Source organism: Oscarella lobularis, chromosome 1, assembly GCF_947507565.1.
Source record: "Oscarella lobularis chromosome 1, ooOscLobu1.1, whole genome shotgun sequence".
Taxonomy (NCBI): Eukaryota; Metazoa; Porifera; class Homoscleromorpha; order Homosclerophorida; family Oscarellidae; genus Oscarella; species Oscarella lobularis.
In genome coordinates this window covers 2,132,876-2,153,633 of record NC_089175.1, presented here as the reverse complement: position 1 = coordinate 2,153,633, position 20,758 = coordinate 2,132,876, and the positions used below count along the sequence as shown (strand labels likewise).

At 41.5% G+C, this 20,758-nt stretch overlaps 4 protein-coding genes across 9 annotated transcripts; 3 read left to right on the top strand and 1 right to left on the bottom strand.

Moving 5' to 3' along the window:
- The first annotated feature begins 66 nt into the window (after positions 1-66).
- Positions 67-18,398, top strand: LOC136199487 (uncharacterized). 5 transcript variants are annotated; one of them, XM_065989686.1, is made up of 12 exons: positions 67-1,585; positions 1,647-2,576; positions 2,626-2,664; positions 2,714-2,815; positions 2,870-3,972; positions 4,042-4,097; positions 4,151-4,225; positions 4,276-4,332; positions 4,386-5,072; positions 5,127-5,433; positions 5,481-5,776; positions 5,823-6,089. In XM_065989686.1, exons 1-9 carry the CDS (start codon positions 77-79, stop codon positions 4,682-4,684), a joined length of 4,170 nt encoding a protein of 1,389 aa, XP_065845758.1. In that variant the 5' UTR covers positions 67-76; the 3' UTR covers positions 4,685-5,072; positions 5,127-5,433; positions 5,481-5,776; positions 5,823-6,089. The 5 variants fall into 5 exon arrangements, with proteins under 5 accessions (XP_065845758.1, XP_065845757.1, XP_065845759.1 ...); XM_065989689.1 differs by lacking the exons at positions 67-1,585; positions 1,647-2,576; positions 2,626-2,664; ... (7 more) ...; positions 5,481-5,776; positions 5,823-6,089 and adding exons at positions 14,647-15,128; positions 15,179-15,225; positions 15,297-15,528; ... (7 more) ...; positions 17,779-17,832; positions 17,887-18,398; XM_065989685.1 differs by having other exon boundaries at positions 5,481-6,089.
- Positions 7,183-14,305, top strand: LOC136189501 (uncharacterized). Its single transcript, XM_065977470.1, has 31 exons — positions 7,183-7,753; positions 7,815-7,888; positions 7,936-8,004; positions 8,057-8,119; positions 8,193-8,315; positions 8,372-8,500; positions 8,550-8,651; positions 8,704-8,808; positions 8,872-8,976; positions 9,042-9,140; positions 9,193-9,297; positions 9,354-9,470; positions 9,532-9,636; positions 9,684-9,762; positions 9,821-10,108; positions 10,166-10,281; positions 10,517-10,566; positions 10,618-11,073; positions 11,127-11,648; positions 11,716-11,835; positions 11,885-11,917; positions 11,968-12,052; positions 12,106-12,207; positions 12,264-13,366; positions 13,423-13,463; positions 13,524-13,592; positions 13,643-13,702; positions 13,755-13,815; positions 13,870-14,007; positions 14,056-14,088; positions 14,141-14,305. The coding sequence occupies exons 1-31, from the start codon at positions 7,183-7,185 to the stop codon at positions 14,166-14,168; spliced, it is 5,151 nt and encodes a 1,716-aa protein (XP_065833542.1). The 3' UTR covers positions 14,169-14,305.
- On the bottom strand, positions 18,292-19,319 carry LOC136199491 (probable N-acetyltransferase san). Of its 2 annotated transcripts, XM_065989695.1 has the most exons (7): positions 19,270-19,319; positions 19,170-19,205; positions 19,019-19,112; positions 18,920-18,962; positions 18,749-18,868; positions 18,625-18,691; positions 18,292-18,578 (listed from the first exon to the last, which is right to left on the bottom strand). In XM_065989695.1, exons 2-7 carry the CDS (start codon positions 19,190-19,192, stop codon positions 18,419-18,421), a joined length of 507 nt encoding a protein of 168 aa, XP_065845767.1. In that variant the 5' UTR covers positions 19,193-19,205; positions 19,270-19,319; the 3' UTR covers positions 18,292-18,418. The 2 variants fall into 2 exon arrangements, with proteins under 2 accessions (XP_065845767.1, XP_065845766.1); XM_065989694.1 differs by lacking the exon at positions 19,270-19,319 and having other exon boundaries at positions 18,293-18,578; positions 19,170-19,223.
- On the top strand, positions 18,939-20,745 carry LOC136199489 (uncharacterized). The gene is made up of 4 exons (XM_065989691.1): positions 18,939-19,872; positions 19,922-19,960; positions 20,005-20,097; positions 20,152-20,745. The coding sequence occupies exons 1-4, from the start codon at positions 19,254-19,256 to the stop codon at positions 20,610-20,612; spliced, it is 1,212 nt and encodes a 403-aa protein (XP_065845763.1). The 5' UTR covers positions 18,939-19,253; the 3' UTR covers positions 20,613-20,745.
- The last annotated feature ends 13 nt before the right edge of the window (positions 20,746-20,758 follow it).

The window sequence follows — 20,758 nt, the reverse complement described above, 5'->3', positions numbered from 1 at the left end:
CAAGTCGCGGATTATTCTCCCATTTACAATAATGACGTCATCAATCGTAAGACCCGTATACTGAACTGAGTAGAGAATGAGTTCTACGTCAGATCGTGATCGTGAATGGTCGCTTGTTCAACCTGTCTTGTCGGATTTGGTCGCTTATTGGCGTCCAGACCTAGACGAGCTCTTATCGTCGGATCTTGTCAGTGAAACAGAATACAGATCGCTGCGCGAACTTTCCTCGCCTAACCAGTGCAAAACGTTGCTTGAAATTTTGCCGGGGAAGGGTAAAGGGACGTTCAATGCTTTTCTCGCGGTGCTAGAGAGGAACAAAGCATCGAAGTTGATCGCCGAGGCGGTAAGGGAAGCCAGCAAATGGCCTCTTCAAGTTCATAACGATAGTGAGTCTAAAGCATCTGAACTCAGCCAAGATGCTCCTTATTCGTCGTATGAGGACTCAGAGGAGGCGGCCGATGTCATTTGTCGTCTTCGGCAAGATTTTTCAAGATATGGTTTAGAATCTCGACCGGTTTTGGATCAAGATGATTGTATTCCTCGACGGGATTTTTATCCTTACAGGTGTTTACATTCTCGACGGGAATGGGAGTGGGATCCTGAATGGGAGTGGGATCCTCGATGGGAGTGGGATCCTCGATGGGATTCCGTTGTTCGACCGATCTTGCCGAAATTGGTTGACACCTGGGTTCCTAATCTTGAGAAGATTTTCTGGCAGCGTCTCGTCACTCCAAGAGAATATGTGTATCTCCGCACTCTGTCTCGATTGGAGCAATGCCGCACTCTGCTTGTTGAACTTCTGCCAGAAAAACTGGGACGAAAAGTGTACGACAAGCTTTTTGCAATGCTGAATGAGCAACCAAGGGTTGCACGGATGTTTAATTTTTATCCACATCCTGAGGAAGTTGAAACAAGTGACCGGGATTCATTACGAGAGAAGAAAATGGGCAAGAATCCCCGATGGGAGTACGTTCAGCCACTTTTGTCAGATATAGCGGAAGTTTGGCTTCCTTGTCTTGATCACCTCTTTGCTTCGCATCTTATAAGTAACAAAGAGTACAAATTGCTACGCAGTCTTTCTCCTTCTGAACAGTCCAAAGTGCTGCTTATCAACATTCTTCCGCAAAAGGGGCTAAGATCCTACGAGAGGTTTCTGAAGGTGCTTTCGGATGCGGAAGGGCAAGAATCTGTTGTCGTCAAAATGCTTAGGAAGCGCGAGGAAGAGCATAATGATAAGCGTTGGCTGCTAATCAATGAGTCGTTCTTTTCAGAAGTGGTAGCTAATTGGCGCGACTCTCTCACACTGTATGACCGTTTATATGAAAATGGACTAATTAGTTCCGAAGAGCGGAGCTCACTTTCTAGTTTTAGAAGAGACATGCTGTCGCATGCTGAACGCCAAAAGCTGCTCCTTGATATTCTACCGAAAAAAGGACCTTCGTCTTTTGACCTGTTTCTCAGCATACTGAAACATCATAATACGGATGTATGGACCATTTTGAATTCTGCTGTTTTTGAAGTAGCTCATTACGTTTCACGGGCAGAAGAAAACGTAGATGCTACTGCGCCTGCTACTGCTGCAAAGGTCTAACAATGTCTTTACATGACTCCTATAAATGCTTAATTAATAAAATTCTACTGTGTAGGCTGCTTCACTTCAAGGTGAGGAATTTTCTGCTAGCTTTTCTCTTCGATGGAGAGAGATGACATTAAAATTTACAAGAACCCAAACTGTCGAAGAGGACGTGGACGAATTGGGAAGCAAAATTGAATGCTACGGATTTTCATTAACTATTCCTCCTGGTGCGGTTGAGGGCAGCGCTGTTCGACTAGGATTCACCGTCTACGAGTATCAGCCAGAAGCATCAGAAGGAGTTGAAGATGATTGCCTTATAACAGATATTCTTGTGCTACATCCATGTGGCACACGCTTTGCCAAAGACGTTGCAATTACTTTCAACACTACATGTAATACCTCTGAAAGCGCCACCCTTTTATATGAAACGCAAGAAACAGGCTTTTTTGTGCCTTTTTCTCTGAAAGCACCTCAATCCACACTGTGCGATGGAGATACGGTAAAACGTTGTTTACCTTTTGTTGATATTTATACAAAGCACTTCTGCAAGTCAATTTTTGCGTTTTTTTGTGGCGCTGGACACTGCTACCACGCACTAGCTTTTGGTAGGTGGACAAAGGGAGAATCTTTGCGAGTTATCAAAACGGCGACGATTGATCTTTATTTCACGTCTACCAAGTATACCGACTTAGTTGAAAGGTGCAACAAGGGAATGTCCGAACTACTAAATAGAAATGCAACTATCTACTTTCCAAAGAAAGGCAGATTCACTCTTGCGGTAAACAGGACTTTCTCTGACTGGAAACTCGAATCTTCTGCTTTAATGTCTATTGAGAAGCAAGAACTAAGTGAAGCAATGAAGAATTCTTCAAAATTTTGTAAACGCACATTCAAGTTGAAAAAAATGGTGACAGACGCAAAAGAGCCTAGGCTTGAAGTTCGTCTAACAGACGGAGAGAAAACGGACTGTACCTTTATTCTAAACGAATCCTTGCACCATGTAAGACTCAATTAGCAGCTCTTGAGTGACGCAGTAATCTGATATTTAGAAAACGTCTCCACCTGCTTCTGAGGCTGCTGTCGCGAAGGTTAACAATTTTTTACATAGTGCCTAATTGTGTAAATTATACTGCCTAGGTTTCTTTGGTTCAAAGTGAAATGTCCAAAAACTTTAGTCCTTCAAAAAGTACGCAAAAGTCAAGATCATCGCCAGTGTCATCAATAGAGAGCAATGGAGAGGTAGAGCAAGAAGTAGACACACCTTTTACAAAGTAAAATCCCTTTATTATTTAGAATAGTATCTGTTACACCGATGCACTTGACGAAGACGTCAAGTACACAACGGAGTCTGTTTTACTAAATCCACCTACCAAAAATATGGTCCTTGACGTCAATGGACAGCGCATGATTTGCATCAAGAAGGCCACTGCATCAAAACGAATAAAACAAGAAGGAGGCAGCTTAGCGATGCCATCGTACGGCATTTCACTAACAATTCCTCCGGGTGCAATAAAAACTACAGCATTGCTAGACGTTACACTTTCTCTTTATGTTTCAGACGAAGCCATTGACATTGAGGGTAGAACGGCCCACGTCGGTCTTATTGAGCTCTTGCCCCATGAAACGGCTTTTGCAAAGTCAGTGATACTTAGATACAAGCTGAGACATCACCATAGGCCTGGCGATGACTGTATTGAAACTGAATATGGTTTATTCTATGGCAAAGGCACAGATCCGAGTGAAACATACGATTTCATCGGGAGTCTTGGAACTGAGTGCTTTCAGAGTCGTCATGTTTCTTACAAAGGCACCATGGACGTTCACTTGCGAGACGATTGCTTAGAATTATCAACCAAAACGTTTTGCCGTTTTTGTACTGTCGTTGCAGCTGGCCCTTTTCACATTGCGATTGGCTTTTTTGTTCGTCCGAAAGGCGTTTATAAAAGCGAACGAAGATGGGATATCAGAATTACAATTTCATGTACCTGCTCGGAGAATTTAAAAAAGATTCAAGAAGAACTAAAAACGAGAAAATTCAGCCTTGTTGACAGGAAGCGTCTTTGCTGCGAAGCATTTTCTTCCAAAAATAGGGAACGACTTCAATTTCTTCTAAGCAAGGATGACAAATTTACGTCAGAATCAAAATTTTCATTGTGTTCTGAAAAAGAATTCAGTGAACGAGAACTTCGCTCCGTTGTAGAAAATGATGGCCGTTTTCCTAGTTATTTGGACAAGGACTGCACTATTAAGTGCCCAGACTCAGAAGAGACCAGTTGTTCTCAACCAGTGGTATTTGTCTATCGTTACTACAAACCTCTTTTGTTTTCTCGAGAAGACATGGTTAGCTCGGACGACGTTTCAGTTCTACTTCAGGATGAAGCGCTGTTCGATTACGGGTTAGTCACTGTTTAGAGCTGCATTGTCCTTTTTGCTATTAATTATATCTTACTTTAATGAAAATGTAGAAGCAGCGATTCTGATGTTTTTTCCAATGATTCTTCTCAAACAACTAAATCATCAAGTATGACCATTACTGTAGATGTAGTCCTTTTTGTCATTCCGTACTTGTAACAGATGGAGTTGACGAGTCTGTTTCTTTAAGAGATGCTAGTAGCGAAGCGGAAAGCGCGGAACAGAGCAGTATTTTTGGTAAACAAAATTCGATGCATGTATGAAGAGTTTTCAGGGCTTTCTTTTAGGTTTCAAGGTTCAAGCCTGTGATTCTTCTTCGTCTTATACCACTGATCAGAGTAACGGTAATGGTAACTGAAAAAAGTTCTGACCTGATATTTCTGTGAAAATAATTTAGAATCAGAATTGGTGAACACTAAACGAAAGCCTACAACAGAGGAGTTTCAAGACGTAGCTGATCGTATCGTGAAGGATTGGAAACGCGTTGCACGAAGGCTTTGTGTAGATGAGAAGGAAATCGAAAGGATTGAAAGTAATGAGAAATATGATGATGCAAGGGAGAAACCGTACCAAATGCTATTGTATTGGATGGAAAGCAAAAGTGAATCAGCCACCGTTGATCGTTTGTGCCAAGCTCTTCGTAAAGAGCAGAAGAACGACACAGTAGGTAAAGTTTTTGGAAATGTACCGGAATAGATATCCAACAAAGTAAGTGTTCAGGTATTTGTTTCTATTTTCTACTTTTTATTTTTATACTCCACGCTTTTGCCCTATATGGTGCTTGTGACAGACAGACATTTTAAAAATTATTTACTTATCCAAAGTTGTCACATTGAGAAGTGTTGTCATTTTTCTTATCAATTATTACGCTTTTATCTTTTATTATTATTTCAAGCCTGAGCGTTCTCACAAGTAATAACACTAGTTGTCTGTGATTGCTAGTAAGTCTTTGACTTCCTTTTCCAAGACAAACGCGTCAGCTGGTTCAATACGTTTGTAGTAACGTTCTTTTCTCTCATTGATTCTAAACCCGTGTTTCTGATAAAAGGAGAGCGCCTCTTCATTATTCACCTGAACGTGCCTGGTACAGTAGAACAGAATTAAAAATATTAATTACTATCATATGTTTTACAAATAGATGCTGTTTATATTTTAGTCGTCTTTCGCCATTTTAATTAACAACGTGAGCTAAAAGCTTCAAAATAAAATAAATATTAGGATATCGTGTCATATTGATTCTACCAATTCCTGTAAGGTCGAAGACAGCCGAGCGTCATTATATAAAGTCGACGTTCGTTTTCCGATGTATCAACTCGACAGCAAACGGCCCCAACGACGATATCGTTAAAATAGGCTGTCAGAAGTACGTGGAGATGCTGAGAGACACGCGAGGTATTCACATCATGTCGGGAGAAATTGGAGTCATATCGCCGTATAGAAAACAGGTATGAAAAGAGGATATTGGATAGGCTGCTTTATTGCTCCTTTGTAGGCGCAGAAAATTCGGACCTTGTTGCATGGAAGCATATAGAGTCGGTGAAAGTGGGATCAGTTGAGAAATTCCAAGGTAGCGAACGCCGAATTATTATCATTTCAACGGTCAGAAGTAGTGAGGATTTTTACAAGAAGTACAGCTTGGTATTTTTGAAGAATCCGACGGTGTGATAATGAAAAGGTTTTTAGTCTTCATTTTGACAAGAGATTCAATGTGGCCATTATGAGAGCTAAAGCGTTGCTGATCATCATCGGAAATCCTTATGTGCTAATCATGGATGGATACTGGAACGAGTAAGTAGTAATGTGATAGGGCAAGTGTTCTATCCTGAATTTATAGATTGCTGGAATACTGTCGTTCGAATGGGGGATATACCGCCGGCTGTCATTACATGCCCAGGTCGCTACGGGACGACGATCTGCTGCATCGCCTTCAAGATCTTCATCTTGATAGCGATCACGTATAAACAGCAGCCGAAGATTTAGTGAACGCAGAAACGGGCGGAGAGTGTCGCTCCGCACGGAATAGGAAGATCCAGAATGGAGAGAAGTATAATAAACACATAAACGGCGTATTAACTTTTATTATCGTATCTCTGATTGAAATTGTAATTTTTTTCTGCGTAGATTATGGATTCTCTCACGTGATGCATCGTGAGCAGGCAGCACGTGATGTATCGTGAGCAGGCAGGCGCAGTCGTCGCCATCTCTATATACGGCTCTGGGGAGCAGTACGGACTTTCACTGCGCATGTCCGAGTCGCTAAGGTGTTGTCAGGGCCCTGTTTTCGTCGCGCTCACCGCGTTCGATGCCGTTTCATGCACAGATTATGCCTAATGTTAAGCCCATACTTAGCGAAACGTAAATTTTTTTAGATTTGGCATTAGAAACTGTTCAGCAGTATTGTGCCAAATCTAGAGCAGATAATAGTTAAAAACGGCGCAAGGGAATACGCACTAGAATTAGTAGAAACTTTCGAAGAGATATTTTTGTTAGGAGCGATCGCATTTGGCTCTTTAGAAATGGGCGTGGCTATGATGTCACTCGCGAAAACAGTCGCAGTTCACTGTGAATCGTAGCGTTTCTGTAGTCATGAAAACGATTTCCAATGTAGAAAAGACTGAAAAATACATTGGAAGGAGGGTTTTATTGTATACTAGCAGAGATCGCGATCACGAAGCGAAAAGCCCTGTTTGGCGGTTACCACAACATCGCGACTCCAAAATAACGCGCTAGAGAATACAGCTGCATCTAAAAGAGTGCCTTTTATAGGCAGAGGTTCACGGGATTTGTGTAAAGTGTAATGTCAGCTGAAAATGAAAAACGCGCCAAAAAAATGCAGCTGTTTATATCGATCGCCGCTTTTTCTAACGGCGAATCATAAGACATATCCGTATTATCTTTCCTAATAAACGCATTTATTGTTCGTACGGTGAGAGAGGCGAAATTTTAAGTTTCTGTGCTACGTTTGCAAGCGTATTTAGAAATTTCGTATCAATGAATTAAAAACTCGCAAGGCCTAAATAAATGACCCTTCCCTTGCGCTCTGATTGCGCCTACGTGAACCCTTATCTTTTCTGCGGTGATCTTATTTTTCTGCGGTTACCAGTACTGTGTCAATTTTTAAGTCATTTTAGTTTAAGCGCGTGCACATGCGCAGTGAAAGTCCGTACTGCTGCTCTGGGGGGGCTCTGGTCGCCATGGCAGATCCGAAGTGGACCCGTCTCGTTCCTGTCACAGACAAGATTGTGCCTCTTCTCGCCAACGCTCTTGTTGGAGAAGCTCTTCTCGATAGACTTCTTGCTGGAAAAGTCGTTTCTCGTTCGCACTACGACGAACTTCGGCGCCATTCACAGGGACCGAGTCGTTCACGTCAAAGTGTGGCTCGAAAGTTGCTTGAAATTCTGATGCGACGTCCATCTCCCTGCTTCGAATCGTTTTGCGCTGTCCTGCAGGAGGACGACGACGACGTAGATCGAAAGGCTATGTACGAGTTACTAGTCACTTCTACTTCTACAAGCGCTCATGCTCACGAATGGGCGAGACTGCTTTACGAAAATCCTAGAACGCGTGCTCTTGGTACCGTAAAAGAAGACTCCTCTAACCCCAAAAAGAAAAAGGCTTTGGACTGCATCGCTCCTACGACAAGCGTAGCTCAGACTCACTGTATTTGTTTTCGGCTATCAACGTCACAGCTTTTTGCCGCTATTAATGACGTTGAGCAGTGCTTAACTGGTGTACAAGAAGAATTGAGGAATTCTTCCGAAAAAGGTACCTATCATGAACTATTACCTAATAATTAAGCAGTGACATTCTGGCTTTATTCATGAAGTCAACGACACTGAGCAATGCGATAGATGCACAGTCGCTTCCTTAGCAGACAGAACTGATCAGTTGAAATTGCAAGTATGCTGTAAATGCGGAGAGAATTCAAGTAGGCACTTTGAATTTAGATTCGACACTTGAAAAGCAAACATTCAATAATGAAGAAGTCGCTTTATACTGTCAAAGAGCAGCAAATGGTATACTGCTAAGTTTGTGAAGTAGTTCAAACAGACATACAAACTGCTGTAGAGTTTGAAAGTCCAAAATGCAGCTATAAGGAAGCTTATTGATGCTGTTGAAGATATGCAGAAGGTATGTCGAACTTTATTGACCAACTTGAACGATTCGGCTTCTAAACATGCTTTTTATGACTTAATGCTGGCAGAGACCAAAACGATCGTTGGCTGCGCGCGTAGCAATTGAACGGTTGATAGCGATAATTAAAGAAGGAAAGCCCTACGAAGTGGAGAGATTTCTTTCGGAAGAAAAAATGTTCCGCATTGGACAGGCACGAGAACGCGGTTTTCATTGCCACTGCATACAATTGTTCATTAATTTCGCTAGGTGGGACCCAACTTGTTAGACGCTATTCACTACGTGGCGGGGAGAGAGTTCAAGACGGCGGAAGAGGCAGATGAGTGGCTCGGCTATTTAGTTGTGGACAGAAATGAAAACATTGACAAACCAGAAAAGGTACAATATCAATACTTTTTTGAGTTGATAAATCAATTGGTACGTGTAGATTGGTTTACTCACCCCACTTCACTGTGCGTGCGAGTGGGGAAATATCTTTGGCTTGAAGTGGCTCGTTAGTCACGGTGCAAATATCGCCGTGAAAGACATAGTAGGACGAGAAATTTTATTTGTAGGCTCTTGCACCAACAGCTCTCTATTAGGGAGGACATACGCCATATTCGTACGCCTGTGCAAGTTCAATTGATGCAATGAAGAAAATCCTCCTTCTGGAAGAGCACGGCTACAACTTGGCAGTAGATGACATTGTAACAGCTTTAACGTCAACTCTGCAGCAATAGTCTTATTGACTTTTATTCTTCATTTGATAGTGTTGGGCGGCTGGAAATCAATTTGCGTCATCTGAAGAAGCTCAGGAGGTTTTTCGGTATCTTTTCATTGAAAAAAGAATGAGTGTCAATGCTACTGAAGAGAAGGTATGATAATGTGCATTTTTTGCCATCCTGTGCAAAAAACATCTGTCTTAATTAATTAATGGCAGAGCAATAACACTCCTTTGCATTACGCTTGCGACAAAGGAAGCATTTTTGGAGTGAAATGGCTCATAGAGCACAATGCTGCTATTAATAGCGTCAACAAGGTTAGAAGATTTCACTTGCAATGCTCTTATTCTTATTTGTATTTACCTCCAGAAGCGCCAAACGCCTTTTATGTTAGCATGTGCAAGTGACATCGATCGTTCATCGAAAGTGCACTACTTGGATGAAAAAGGAGCGAACTGCCTAGTGAAAGATGAGGTGGGTTTCATCTTGATGTGGTTGGAAAGCATAACCGTAGTTTTTAATTAATTCAGGATCAGAGAACGGCTTTGTCTTATGCCACCAAGGGTTCAAAGTCTGAACTGGACACGAAAGATGTTCTTCAATTTCTTGTCACTGAGAAAAACATTCCAGTTAATTCTGTTTCTAAGGTTGGGTTTAACGAGGCTTATTGCCACTCTAGAGTCACATTGGCGATTTCTACTTGTTTAGTGGAGGAGGACACCCTTATTGGACGCGTGTGCTTCAGACGATCCTTCTGTTGACGCCATTAAGGAGCTCATTGAGCTGGGGGCTGAAACTGCTGCTACAGATTACGTAAGTAAGAAGGCGTATCGCTGACTTGTCTATTTTAATGTTTATAGATGAACCGGAATGCTTTGAATCTGGCTTCAAGTAACCCTCGGAAATGCAAATCAGTTATTGATCTTTTGATTGAGGAAGGCATGGACGTCTCATGATATCAACTTACACGTACTGTACGTACCTACTTTTCTTTTAGAAAGGATGTCTACATTGATCGACGAACGATGGGAATCGAATGTTCGACCCCTATTCAGTGATCTCGTTCAAGTTCTCGATCCCCACGACACCCTCCTCAATCCTCTCTATGAAAACAAACTTGTCACCAAAGAGGAATATGAGGATCTTTTCTCGATGTCGTCGAGAGAAAATAGATCTCGCAAGCTACTCAGCAATATTTTGCCGCGAAAGGGAATGAATTCTTACGATCGATTTGTGGCGATTCTGAGAGAGACCGAAGGACAGGAACACGTTGCCAAAGCGCTAGGTGAGCGAATGAGGAACAATGTGAATGACGGGATATCAACTTACACTTTTCTTTTAGAAGGGCTATCCGCGCCTTTGGACTCATCTTCGAGAGTCACGGTTAGCAGCGGCAACCAACGTTATCAGCGGGTTACGGCAAAGCGCTATAGAGCAGCTTTCCAAAGTCAAAGCATGGTAATAAATTTTCAAGGCATTAGTGTAGTAAGCACATACTGAGTGTGTATGCTGTACATCATGATATAAGCCTCGGATAGGATGTCGACTCGGGTGATAGTTTTGTTTCGAGGACAGTATGGTAGTAAATTAAAGTTAGCGCTACCCGACTGTAAACTTATAACACTGCACATGTGCATGCAGATGCGAGTTTAGTTGAAGTCTCCTTTTCTGATGTACCCGTTTCTTTTCACAGCTGAGCACAAATCCTAGAATTGGCAAGGGAATTGAACGCTTTGTGCCTCGGTATGCCTAATAATATATGTATCTTTTCTTCTTTTAGTCGTTTCTATCAAGGCATACTAAAGAAGACTTTGTCTCTTTGAAATCACTGGACAACGTGGTGAAGTTTTACCCAGCTGAGAAGAAACAGCTCTGGATGCCGGAGTTTCTTTGGTGGTTCTGTCGTCACGGCATGGATACACTATGCACTGAAGTATTAGAAGAGAAATCAAACAAAACTCTAGATCAGGGGAAAATGGCAGGCGTGACTTGCCTTCACATGATGGTTCACTGGGGTCATTCACATCTAATTCCTCTATTTCACGAACACGGATTTGACTTGAATTACGGAGACGAAAATAGCCTGAGTCCGCTTTTCTGGTGTTACGCTTCTGACAATAGATCAAATGAAGAAGCTGCTCGATGTTCTGATACTCTAAGACGTCATGGAGCTAACGAGGAAAGGGCCACGCCATACGCAGAGACAAATGAACTCGTACATGAACTGATCAGGGATCCAAATAAAGCAAGGTATCGTTTTTATTAATACAGTAATATCTAATCTGCATTATTGTTTGTTATAGGTTTAGACTGTTCAGTGATTCTGCCGAAGATGTGCTAGATACTCTCCAACTACTTGAAGAAAAGGACTACAAAAACACTGGAATGCCGATGGAAGATCTTAAATTCTGGAGGGACTATTGGCTGTGGAAGTTTTCAAGGAAAGAAGATTGGAGAAGCGTCAACTTCTGTAAATTTCTGCTCGAAGAAGGCGCCAATCCAAATGCCTCTATCTACGTCAATTCTCCGTTTCATCGAACAGCTCGATTCGGGAACAAAAACCTTTTGCGCTATTTACTTGAGAATCGTAAATTTTTTACGCATGTCGACGCAGTTAACAAACTGGGCTGGACATCTCTTCATAACGCTGCATTGTTCGACGAAGAGGAATGTGCCTATTTGCTTTTGATATACGGCGCTGATTCACATATAGCATCACGAGATGGCATGGCTATTGACATTGCAAGAAGGTATAATTGTACGAACGTGGTGAAATTGCTTAAAGATCTTGAAGATGAGGTACGAGGTAGGACTGTACGTCAAAGGTGAGAGACCTTTTGCAGCTACTACTGCATTTCCCTGTACGAAATAATCTCTTATTTTTGTTTTTAGGTCTGAACTGTTATCTTTGTCCTTTGGTGTTGGTAGAAGCCACTTTGCATCTGAACGTGTCACTTTTGAAAGAGAAAAGAGAGAGGCAGCAGAACCTATTGAAGCTCAAAGACAAGAAATGTAATGGAAATTTACTATTGCTCTGCTTGTGCGTACTCTGTTTACTTAGTGAAAATATTCAGAAGGAAATGGAACATCTAAGGTGCAAGGAACTCTAACTTATTAAATACGTCTTCTAGCTTCATGTGTTAGACGTCAGTCAGTTGCAGCTAAAAGCGCGTCTTTAAAAGAGAAACAGGGCTACAAAGAGTCGACCGAAGCTCAGTGCGACTCTAATGTAATTAACAATTTTTTTACATAGTGCCTAATTGTGTAAATTGTACTGCCTAGGTTTCTTTGGTTCAAAGTGAAATGTCCGAAAACTTTAGTCCTTCAATAAGTACACAAAAGTCAAGATCATCATCAGTGTCATCAATAGAGAGCCATAGAGAGGTAGATCAAGAAGGAGAAACACCTTTTAAACTAAGTAAAATCTCTTTATTACTTAGAATAGTTTCTGTGACACCGATGCAGTTGACGAAGACGTCAAGTACACAACGGAGTCTGTTTTACTAAATCCACCTACCAAAAATGTGGTCCTTAGCGTCAATGGACAGCGCATGATTTGCATCAAGAAGGCCACTACATCAAAACAAATAAAACAAGAAGGAGGCAGCTTAGCGGTGCAATCGTACGGCATTTCACTAACAATTCCTCCGGGAGCAATAAAAACTACAGCATTGCTAGACGTTACACTTTCTCTCTATGTTTCAGATGAAGCCATTAACCTTGAGGGTAGAACGGCCCGCGTCGGTTTTATTGAGCTCTTGCCCCATAAAACGGCGTTTGCAAAACCAGTAATACTTAGATACAAGCTAAGGCATCACCATAAGCCTGGTAATGACTGTATTGAAACTGTATATGGTTTGTTCTACGACGAAGGCATAGATCCTAGTGAAATATACGATTTCATGGGGAGTCTTGGAACTGGGCGCTTTCAGAGTCGTCATGTTTCTTACAAAGGCACCATGGACGTTTACTTGCGAGACGATTGCTTAGAATTGTCAACCAAAACGTTTTGCCGTTATTGCAGTTTTGTTACAGCTGGCCCTTTTCACATTGAAATTGGCTTTTTTGTTCGTCCCGTTCCGAGAAACGTTTGTGAAGGCGAACGAAGATGGGATATTAGAATTACTATTTCATGTACCTGCTCGGAGAATTTAAGACAAATTCAAGAACAACTAAAAACAAGAAATTTCCGCCTTGCTGACACGAAGCGTTTTTGCTGCCAAGAATTTTTTTCCAAAGATAGGGAACGACTAGAATTTTCTTTAAGCGAGGATGACGACTTTACGTCAGGATCAAAATTTTCATTACGTTCCAAAAAAGAATTCAACGGATGGGAGCTTCGCTCCGTTGTAGAAAAGAATGACCGTTTTCCTGGATATTTGGACAGAGACTGTGCTATCAAGTGCACAGACGCAAAAGAAGCCAATTGCTCTCCACGAGTGACATTCGCCTATCGTTACTACAAGCCTCTTTCATCTTTTTCTCAAGATGTGATTAGCTCGGACGGCGTTTCATTTAAACTTCCGGATGAAGCGCCCTTCGGGTCAGTCACTGTTTAGAAGCGTGCTATCAATTATATTCTAATCTATCGAAATTTAGAAACAGTTATTCCAATAATACTTCCCAAACAACTACATCGAGTATGATGTTATGGTTTACTGGAGTTGTAGTTCTTTTTTGTCATACCGTACTTGTAACAGATGGAGTTGATGAGTCTGTTATTTCTTCAAGAGATGCCAGTAACGAAGCGGGAAGTGTGATTGATTTCGGTACTGTATATGTATAAAGGAGTACTGTTTACAGTGTATTTTTTTTGTAGCAAAGGTCAATGTTCGAGCCGACTCTTCCTTTTCTCACACTAATGATGATCTGCGTAACGGTTAGGATAGCTGATGTGTCAGTCTTCACCTGTTACTTTGCAAAAATATTAGAAACAGAATTGGTGCATCCTAAACAAAAGCCAACAACAGAGGAGCGTCAAAACGTTAAGCAGTAAGCGCCGCGTGTAAATCTTTGTTTGTACTTTAGACTTAATTAATTTTCTAGAGTGCCAAAATCAGCATTCAGTGTCGGCATGCAAGCACCAGGTGATCTCTCGCCTGGAAGCACAGTCCGCCAGCCTCGGGATTCCTTTGAGTTTGGTGGAGCGTCAGCTAGTAGCGAAAGTGTTGCCATCAACAGACCGTGAGCAATCAATTTGAACTTATTAGCTTTTAATTTTTTTCTTTGCAGAGAAACCAGAGTTCATCATAACACTTATAACGGGTAAGCAACCGTAATAGAACACAGTTCTACTGCACGTTTCTGTTGTATGCAGACCCGTATTCCATTATGATTATCATTAATGATCTGGATCACACTAGAAGAAGACCAGATTCGTTGATCGTTTGTGATAGGCATGCATTTTTAAAATTATCTACTTATCCAAAGTTGTCACTTTGAGGTGTTGTCATTTTTTCAATTATTACGCTTTCATCTTTTATTACTATTTCAAGCCTGACTACTCTCACAAGTATAATAACACTACAGTAGTTGTCTGTGCTTGCTAGTAAGTCTTTGACTTCCTTTTTCAAGACGTACGCGTCAGCTGCTTCAATGCGTTTGTAGTAGCTTTCTTTCCTCTCCTTGATTCTGACACGATACCTGCTGGGGCTCTCGTTGTGTATCTCATCATGAAATGGGTGGGAACCAAAGTGAATACGTGCTGTCATGTTTTTTTCAGACGCGCAATAAACTGAGCAGCTAGCAAAAAAACAAAGCGAATCGTCTATCCGGGATGTCTACAACGACCTTATGTCTTGCATCCTTGGAGCAACCGGAGCAAACGCCACCGCAAACGCGGATTATACACTTCGGCTGTCGCTTCGTGGCGTGGCGGGGGGGATTTCGGCCATCATTTTCGTCTCCTTCTTCTTCTTGGGTCCGGGGTTCGTACTGTTCTTACGCTCCGAAAAAAGAAGACGTCTGTTTGTCGTACCAGTTATCATTCAATTCATCATCGGTTCTTTCGTTGTTTCCTTGAATGTATTTAGCAGAATCGGCTTTGGCGATAATGATTCGTCAAGCGAAAATGCTGCTTTTACTGGAGGGATTCTTTTAGCAAATCCTATTTGCATACTGATACTCATCGGCTATTGTTTGTGTGTGTCAAGAAATCGACCCACCGGACGCAGACTGACCTCGCGCAGATCCATGATAATTGTGATGCTGCCAGTTTATGTATCAGTATTCGTTTTTCTTGCGTTGTTGCTTCTGTTCTCTCCTGGTGATTCGCAACTTGCGTGCTTCTTCGTCATTAGTGGATGGTATGACTCAGTAGCTGATACTAGATCCAGCATTAATAATATAATATTAGGCAGTTCTTAGGGAATTTTCATACCAAAGATAACTGTGTATTTAATTGTAAGCATTCACTACCTGTCTGCTTTTGGCCTAGTCATATAAAATCTAATGAGTCATTTTTTCTATTGAAGGAAGCGATTGTTTATCCTGTGTATTACGGGTGTCCTATTTGTGACTGGAATCAGTGAAATGATTCTATTGATACATCGTCTGCGAGGAAAGAGGACGAAGAGAAGTCGATTGTTGATGCTCCAAGATGGTAACGATGTTGTTGATGAAATTTTGTTTCTGAGCAATCGAAGCACGGTAATAATGTTTCTCATCGTTCTTCTTGTTTTCTGTATCTCGCGGCTTCCATTAACAGTGAGTCTACAAAAGTAATATAGAATTCTTTTCAATTGACAAAGCGATTTGTTGCAGATAATTTTAATTGCTTTTGATGATAACAGTCTCGCCTATCACGAGTCTGAGGTCATTATTGCATTTCATTTTGCATTGCTAGACGTTATGAGCCCCTTGATTTTGACTTGGAGACATAGGAAAATATATAAGAAGGGGTTATTGTGTTGCTTTCACTTAGACGAAGCAAAAGGTAGAGATACCGGTATTGTCCCGACGCATTTCATATTTACATTTACAGGCAAGGCAAGTCTGGCAGAAGTAGAACGGGCCAAAGTGAAATATGAAAGTAGAAAGTATGTGTATGACTGTATCATACATGTATACCAACATTCTCATACCTGATATCTGAAGGTCTGGCATCAAAACAAAATTTTGGAGACGATTTGACGAAATTACTGGAGCAATTCCTTTTGTACAAGATGCTGCTGACGAGAGTAGAACTACTGAAGAGCCAAAATACACCAAGGCTACAACTACAAAAAGATCAGGGGCACTCTTTGAAAATAGAGCTTCTGGACTGTCACAAAACACCAGTGCACAAGAGCCAAGATTGTCATCAACACCAACAGAGAGCAGCGTAAAGTTAGACGTAGAGGCGAGTATACATTTTACAAGGCAAGTTGTAAAACTAAAACCACCTGCCATTAAAACAGATGTTAAATAGAGCTACTAAACTGTCAGAAAACATCAGCCCTTCAGCAGGTGCACAAGAATCAAGATCATCATCAGTCTCATCCGCAGAGAGCAACAGAGAGGTAGACTTAGAGGCCGCGGACTCGCCTGTCACAAGGTAAGTCTAATTAAATATCAATTGTGCTTTATTATTTAGAATTGTTTAGCGATGACAGCAACCGCTGCCATCCAGCGTACCCTGTTCTATTAAATTCGCCTACCAAAAATGTGGTTCTTACCGTCAGTGGGCAGCGCATGATTTTCATCAAGAAAGATTCAACATCAGGACGAATGAACCAAGAAGGAGGCAGCTTAGTGCTGTCATCGTACGGCATTTCACTAACAATTCCTACTGGAGCAATAACAACTACAACGTCGTTAGACGTTACACTTTCTCTCTATGTTTCAGATAAAGCAACGAGCCTTGAGGGTAGAACGGCTCATGTCGGTCTTATCGAACTCTTACCCCATAAAACAGCTTTTAGAAAGCGTGTGATACTTAGATACAAACTGAGACATCACTATAAGCCTGTTGATGACTGTATTGAAACTGAATATGGTCTGTTCTACGGCGAAGGCATAGATCCGAGTGAAACATACGATTTCATCGGGAGTCTTGGAACTGAGCGTTTTCAGAGTCGTCATATTTCTTACAAAGGCACCATGGACGTTCACTTGCGAGACCATTGCTTGGAATTATCCACCAAAACGTTTTGCCGTTTTTGTGCGATTGTGGCAGCTGGCTCCTTTCAAGTTGCGATCGGTTTCTTTGTTCGTCCGAAAAGCGTTTACAACGGTGAAAGAGGATGGGATATTAGGATTACAATTTCCTGTACCTGCTCGGAAAATTTAGAAAAAATACAGGAAGAACTAAAAACTGACATCATAAGAAAATTCAGTCATGTAGACAAGAAACGTCTGCACTGCAAAGGATTATCTTTTTACGGTAGGCAACGGCTTGAATTTTCTCTGAGCAAGAATGATGATTTCACGTCAAAGTTTACTTTGCGTTCTAAAAAAGAATTTAGCGGAGACGACCTTCGCTGTCTTGTGGAAAATGATGACCGTCTTCCTAGCTATTTGGACAAAGACTGCTCTATCACGTGCCCAGAAGAAGTCAATTGTACTCAACCAGTGACAGTTGTCTATCATTACTATGAGTCTCCTCCGCCTTTTTTTCAAGAAAAGTTGGTTAGCTGGGATGAAGTTTCAGTTTGGCTTAGGGATGATGCGATGTTCGACTACGGGTTAGTCATTACTCAAGCTGTGTTGTTTTCTATCAATTAACATAATGTTACAAATTTAGAAGCTGCAATTCTGATGCTTTTTCAAATGATACTTCTCAAACGACTAAATCATCAAGTATGATGTTAGCCATTACTGTAGTTGTTGTCATTCTGTACCTGTAACAGGTGGAGTTGATGAGTTTGTTTCTTCAAGAGATGCTAGTAGCGAAGCGGAAAGTCTGAATAAGAGCAGTATTTTCGGTTCATACAAATCCGGTGCATATATAAAGAGTTTTCAGGGATTTCTTTGTAGATGTCAAGGTTCAAGCCTGCGAGTCTTCCTCCCATACTACTGATCAGCATAGCGGTAATGGGAGCGGACAAGTCAATGCTGACCTGACATTGTTGCAAAAATATTTAGAATCAGAATTGGTGAACATTGAACGAGAGCCAACAACAGAGGAGCTTCGAAACGTAGCTGCTCGTATTGTGAAGGAGTGGAAACATGTGGCAAGAGCGCTTAGTGTAGACGAGAACGAAATCGAAAGGATTGACAGTAATTATAAAGATGTGAAGGAGCAGGCATACCAAATGCTATTGCATTGGATGGAAAGCAAAAGTGAATCAGCTACAATTGAGCGTTTGTGCCAAGCTCTTCGCGGAGAGCGGAAAAACAAAACAGTAACTGACGTTTTTGGAAATGTACCGGATTAGATATCTGAAAAATTTCTGGTAAGTGTTCAGGTCTTTTTTGTTTCTATTTCTAACTTTTATTTTATACCCCGTGTTTTTGCTCTAAATGGTGACGCTGCTTATGATAAACGAATATTTTTTACTTTGTCCAAAGTTGTCACTCACTGTGAAGTGTTGGCATCTACCTATCAATTTTTTCGAACGGTTTTTATCTTTTATTATATCTTTTCCCAGCCTGAATGCTCTCGCAAGTAATAACACTAGTTGTCTGTGATTGCTAGTAAGTCCTTTACTTCCTTTTCCAAGACAAACGCGTCAGCTGGTTCAATACGTTTGTAGTAACGTTCTTTCCTCTCCTTGATTCTAAACCCGTGTTTCTGATAAAAGGCAAGCGCCTCTTCGTTATTCACTTGAACGTGCCTGATAGAACAGAATTAAAAATATTAATTACTATCATATGTTTTACAAATAGATGCTGTTTATATTTCCGTCGTCTTTCGCCATTTTAACAACGTGAGCTAAAAGCAGTCCACCTTTAAAATAAAATAAATTTGATTAAATATTAGGATATCGTGTCATATTGATTTTACCAATTCCGTGACGTCTATACGGTCGAAGACAGCCAAGCGTCATTATATAAAGCCGACGTTTGTTTTCCGACGTATCAACACGACAGCAAACGGCTCCAACGACGATATCGTTGAAATAGGCTGTTAAAAATGGTCTTTAGTAACGCACGCTACTCGTCGTCAGATTTTCACCTAATTTTGCAAGATCTCCGAGTCCCAGGACGTCGTCGTAAAACTAGAAGCAATTACTGATGTTGGTATGAGACGCAGATGCGACGAATCTGCTTCTACCTTGTCGTTGTACGTCACTGGAAAGACAACCGTGTTCAATTTGCGCAATTGCTTCAGGTTGTGAGGCGTGACGTCGCCGAGCTCCGTTCTACAGCTAAAGAGAAGAGAAGGGAGTAAGAGCCTTTCACAATGGAGCACTTGAAACGATTACTTCGACGTCCTAACGGCCGCCATTAGTGTTTCGTTCCTATCCGGGACAATCGTTAATGAAAAGTAGGCGCCAAGCACAATTCAAATGGAACGGTCCGAACCTGTAAAAGTTTTCGTCAGCTATTCACATAACCCCGACGATACCGCGGACAGGCGCGATCATCTTCGCACGTTGCATCGCGCTCACGCGCTCTCTCTCGCCGATTACCTAAAACGTCACGGAATCGACTGCGAAATTGATCAGTACCGCGAAGACGATCCGCCCGACAACTGGCCTCAATGGATGGAGCGCCAAATCGAACATAGCGACTACGTGCTCATGGTGTGCACGCCCTCTTACTTTCATTACGTCACTACCCAGGGGGGCGAAAAGGGGGACCCCGAGAAAGGGCTCGGAAGTCGCTTCGAGGGTCGCATCATTTACGGCTATCTCTCAAAATACCCGGCCTCTAGCAAATTCATTCCAATATTTTTCGGATCTCGCCAATCGGAATATATTCCAAGCGTCGTTGCTGAATCGGCGTCGTATCAGATTCTTTTTCCTTTGGATATGAAGATGCCGGAGCAGCGCGATTTGCGTCGATTGTACGAGAAATTGACGGGACAGGCTGCACAGGTAACGGCCGAGCCAATACAACCTCAAGCTGCTAAACGGAGAAAGCGTAGGAAAAGGAGAACGTGTGGGAAAAAGAGAAAGCTTGAAGGTAATCGAGAAATGCTATGTGTATAACTAATTTAGTATTTGTCTTGAAGACAAGGAGAATGCTGGTCCTGTTATAAGCCAGCCAAAAGGTATTCTTTAATTAATTGAATAAAATTTATACTTTGCTGTAAAGGATCTATTGACTGGTGCTGTGGCCTAAAGGATGAAGATGTGGACCTTGGCGATAAAGTGCAGCTTATAGGCAAAGATGTCAAAAAATCAATTGGTACGTACCGGGTATATTGACCACCAAAATACTAAAATTTTAGTACTAACTTAGGTAGTGCTGTTTTCTCTTTTGAACACAAGGAGAACGTTGACATGGTTCGTGGCCCCAAAAAAGTGTATTTTGTGTATCGCCTGTTGGAAACCACAAAGCTAAAGGAAGTTGATGGCGTTACGATGCTAACGTCAGTCAAAGCAAAAGGCGTCATTGAAATCACATCTCCTGAAGCTACGGTTGCAGAGCCTGTAAGTGTGTTTTGTTTTTTGGGCTGTGCCAAGACTGATTGTCAGAAAATGAATTATGACCACAGTCAAGCACTAGCAACCAAAACCATTTCATCTAAAAATAGCACACTTGAATTCTCTTTTGAGCAAACTCTAGAATCCGGTGAAAGTTGCTTGAAATTGATGTTCAAGAAAGAAGGAAATGAAACTGAAAAGATTTTCAAAGGTTTTTGGAAATGCTCAGTGAAGAATCTCAAGACGTGGGTTACCGCTAAAGTGGAAAAGAAATGACTTACCTAGCCCATATCAACTTAACTTGACAGCTTTTTTGATGTTTTCTTTTTTGTAGCATTTTTTACGGTCCCGTCCATCGTCAGTCCGTTTGTTGAAAAGTAGGCGTGGTCATAATTTTTTGTGCAAACTATTTCCGGGAACTT

Excerpts from the sequence above, each read along its gene's own strand:
- LOC136199487 (XM_065989686.1), top strand. The coding sequence starts at position 77 with ATGAGTTCTACGTCAGATCGTGATCGTGAATGGTCGCTTGTTCAACCT. Across the intron at positions 2,816-2,869 it reads CAATAGAGAGCAATGGAGAG|AATAGTATCTGTTACACCGA; the intron begins GTAGAGCAAGAA and ends TTTATTATTTAG. Across the intron at positions 4,226-4,275 it reads GGAACAGAGCAGTATTTTTG|GTTTCAAGGTTCAAGCCTGT; the intron begins GTAAACAAAATT and ends GCTTTCTTTTAG.
- LOC136189501 (XM_065977470.1), top strand. The coding sequence starts at position 7,183 with ATGGCAGATCCGAAGTGGACCCGTCTCGTTCCTGTCACAGACAAGATT. Across the intron at positions 7,754-7,814 it reads GAGGAATTCTTCCGAAAAAG|TCAACGACACTGAGCAATGC; the intron begins GTACCTATCATG and ends TTATTCATGAAG. Across the intron at positions 8,652-8,703 it reads ATATCGCCGTGAAAGACATA|GGAGGACATACGCCATATTC; the intron begins GTAGGACGAGAA and ends GCTCTCTATTAG.
- LOC136199491 (XM_065989695.1), bottom strand. The coding sequence starts at position 19,192 with ATGGCGGCCGTTAGGACGTCGAA. Across the intron at positions 18,869-18,919 it reads CGGAGATCTTGCAAAATTAG|CCTATTTCAACGATATCGTC; the intron begins GTGAAAATCTGA and ends CATTTTTAACAG. Across the intron at positions 18,692-18,748 it reads GTATAGACGTCACGGAATTG|GTGGACTGCTTTTAGCTCAC; the intron begins GTAAAATCAATA and ends TTTATTTTAAAG.
- LOC136199489 (XM_065989691.1), top strand. The coding sequence starts at position 19,254 with ATGGAACGGTCCGAACCTGTAAAAGTTTTCGTCAGCTATTCACATAAC. Across the intron at positions 19,873-19,921 it reads GAAAAAGAGAAAGCTTGAAG|ACAAGGAGAATGCTGGTCCT; the intron begins GTAATCGAGAAA and ends TTTGTCTTGAAG. Across the intron at positions 20,098-20,151 it reads AGATGTCAAAAAATCAATTG|GTAGTGCTGTTTTCTCTTTT; the intron begins GTACGTACCGGG and ends GTACTAACTTAG.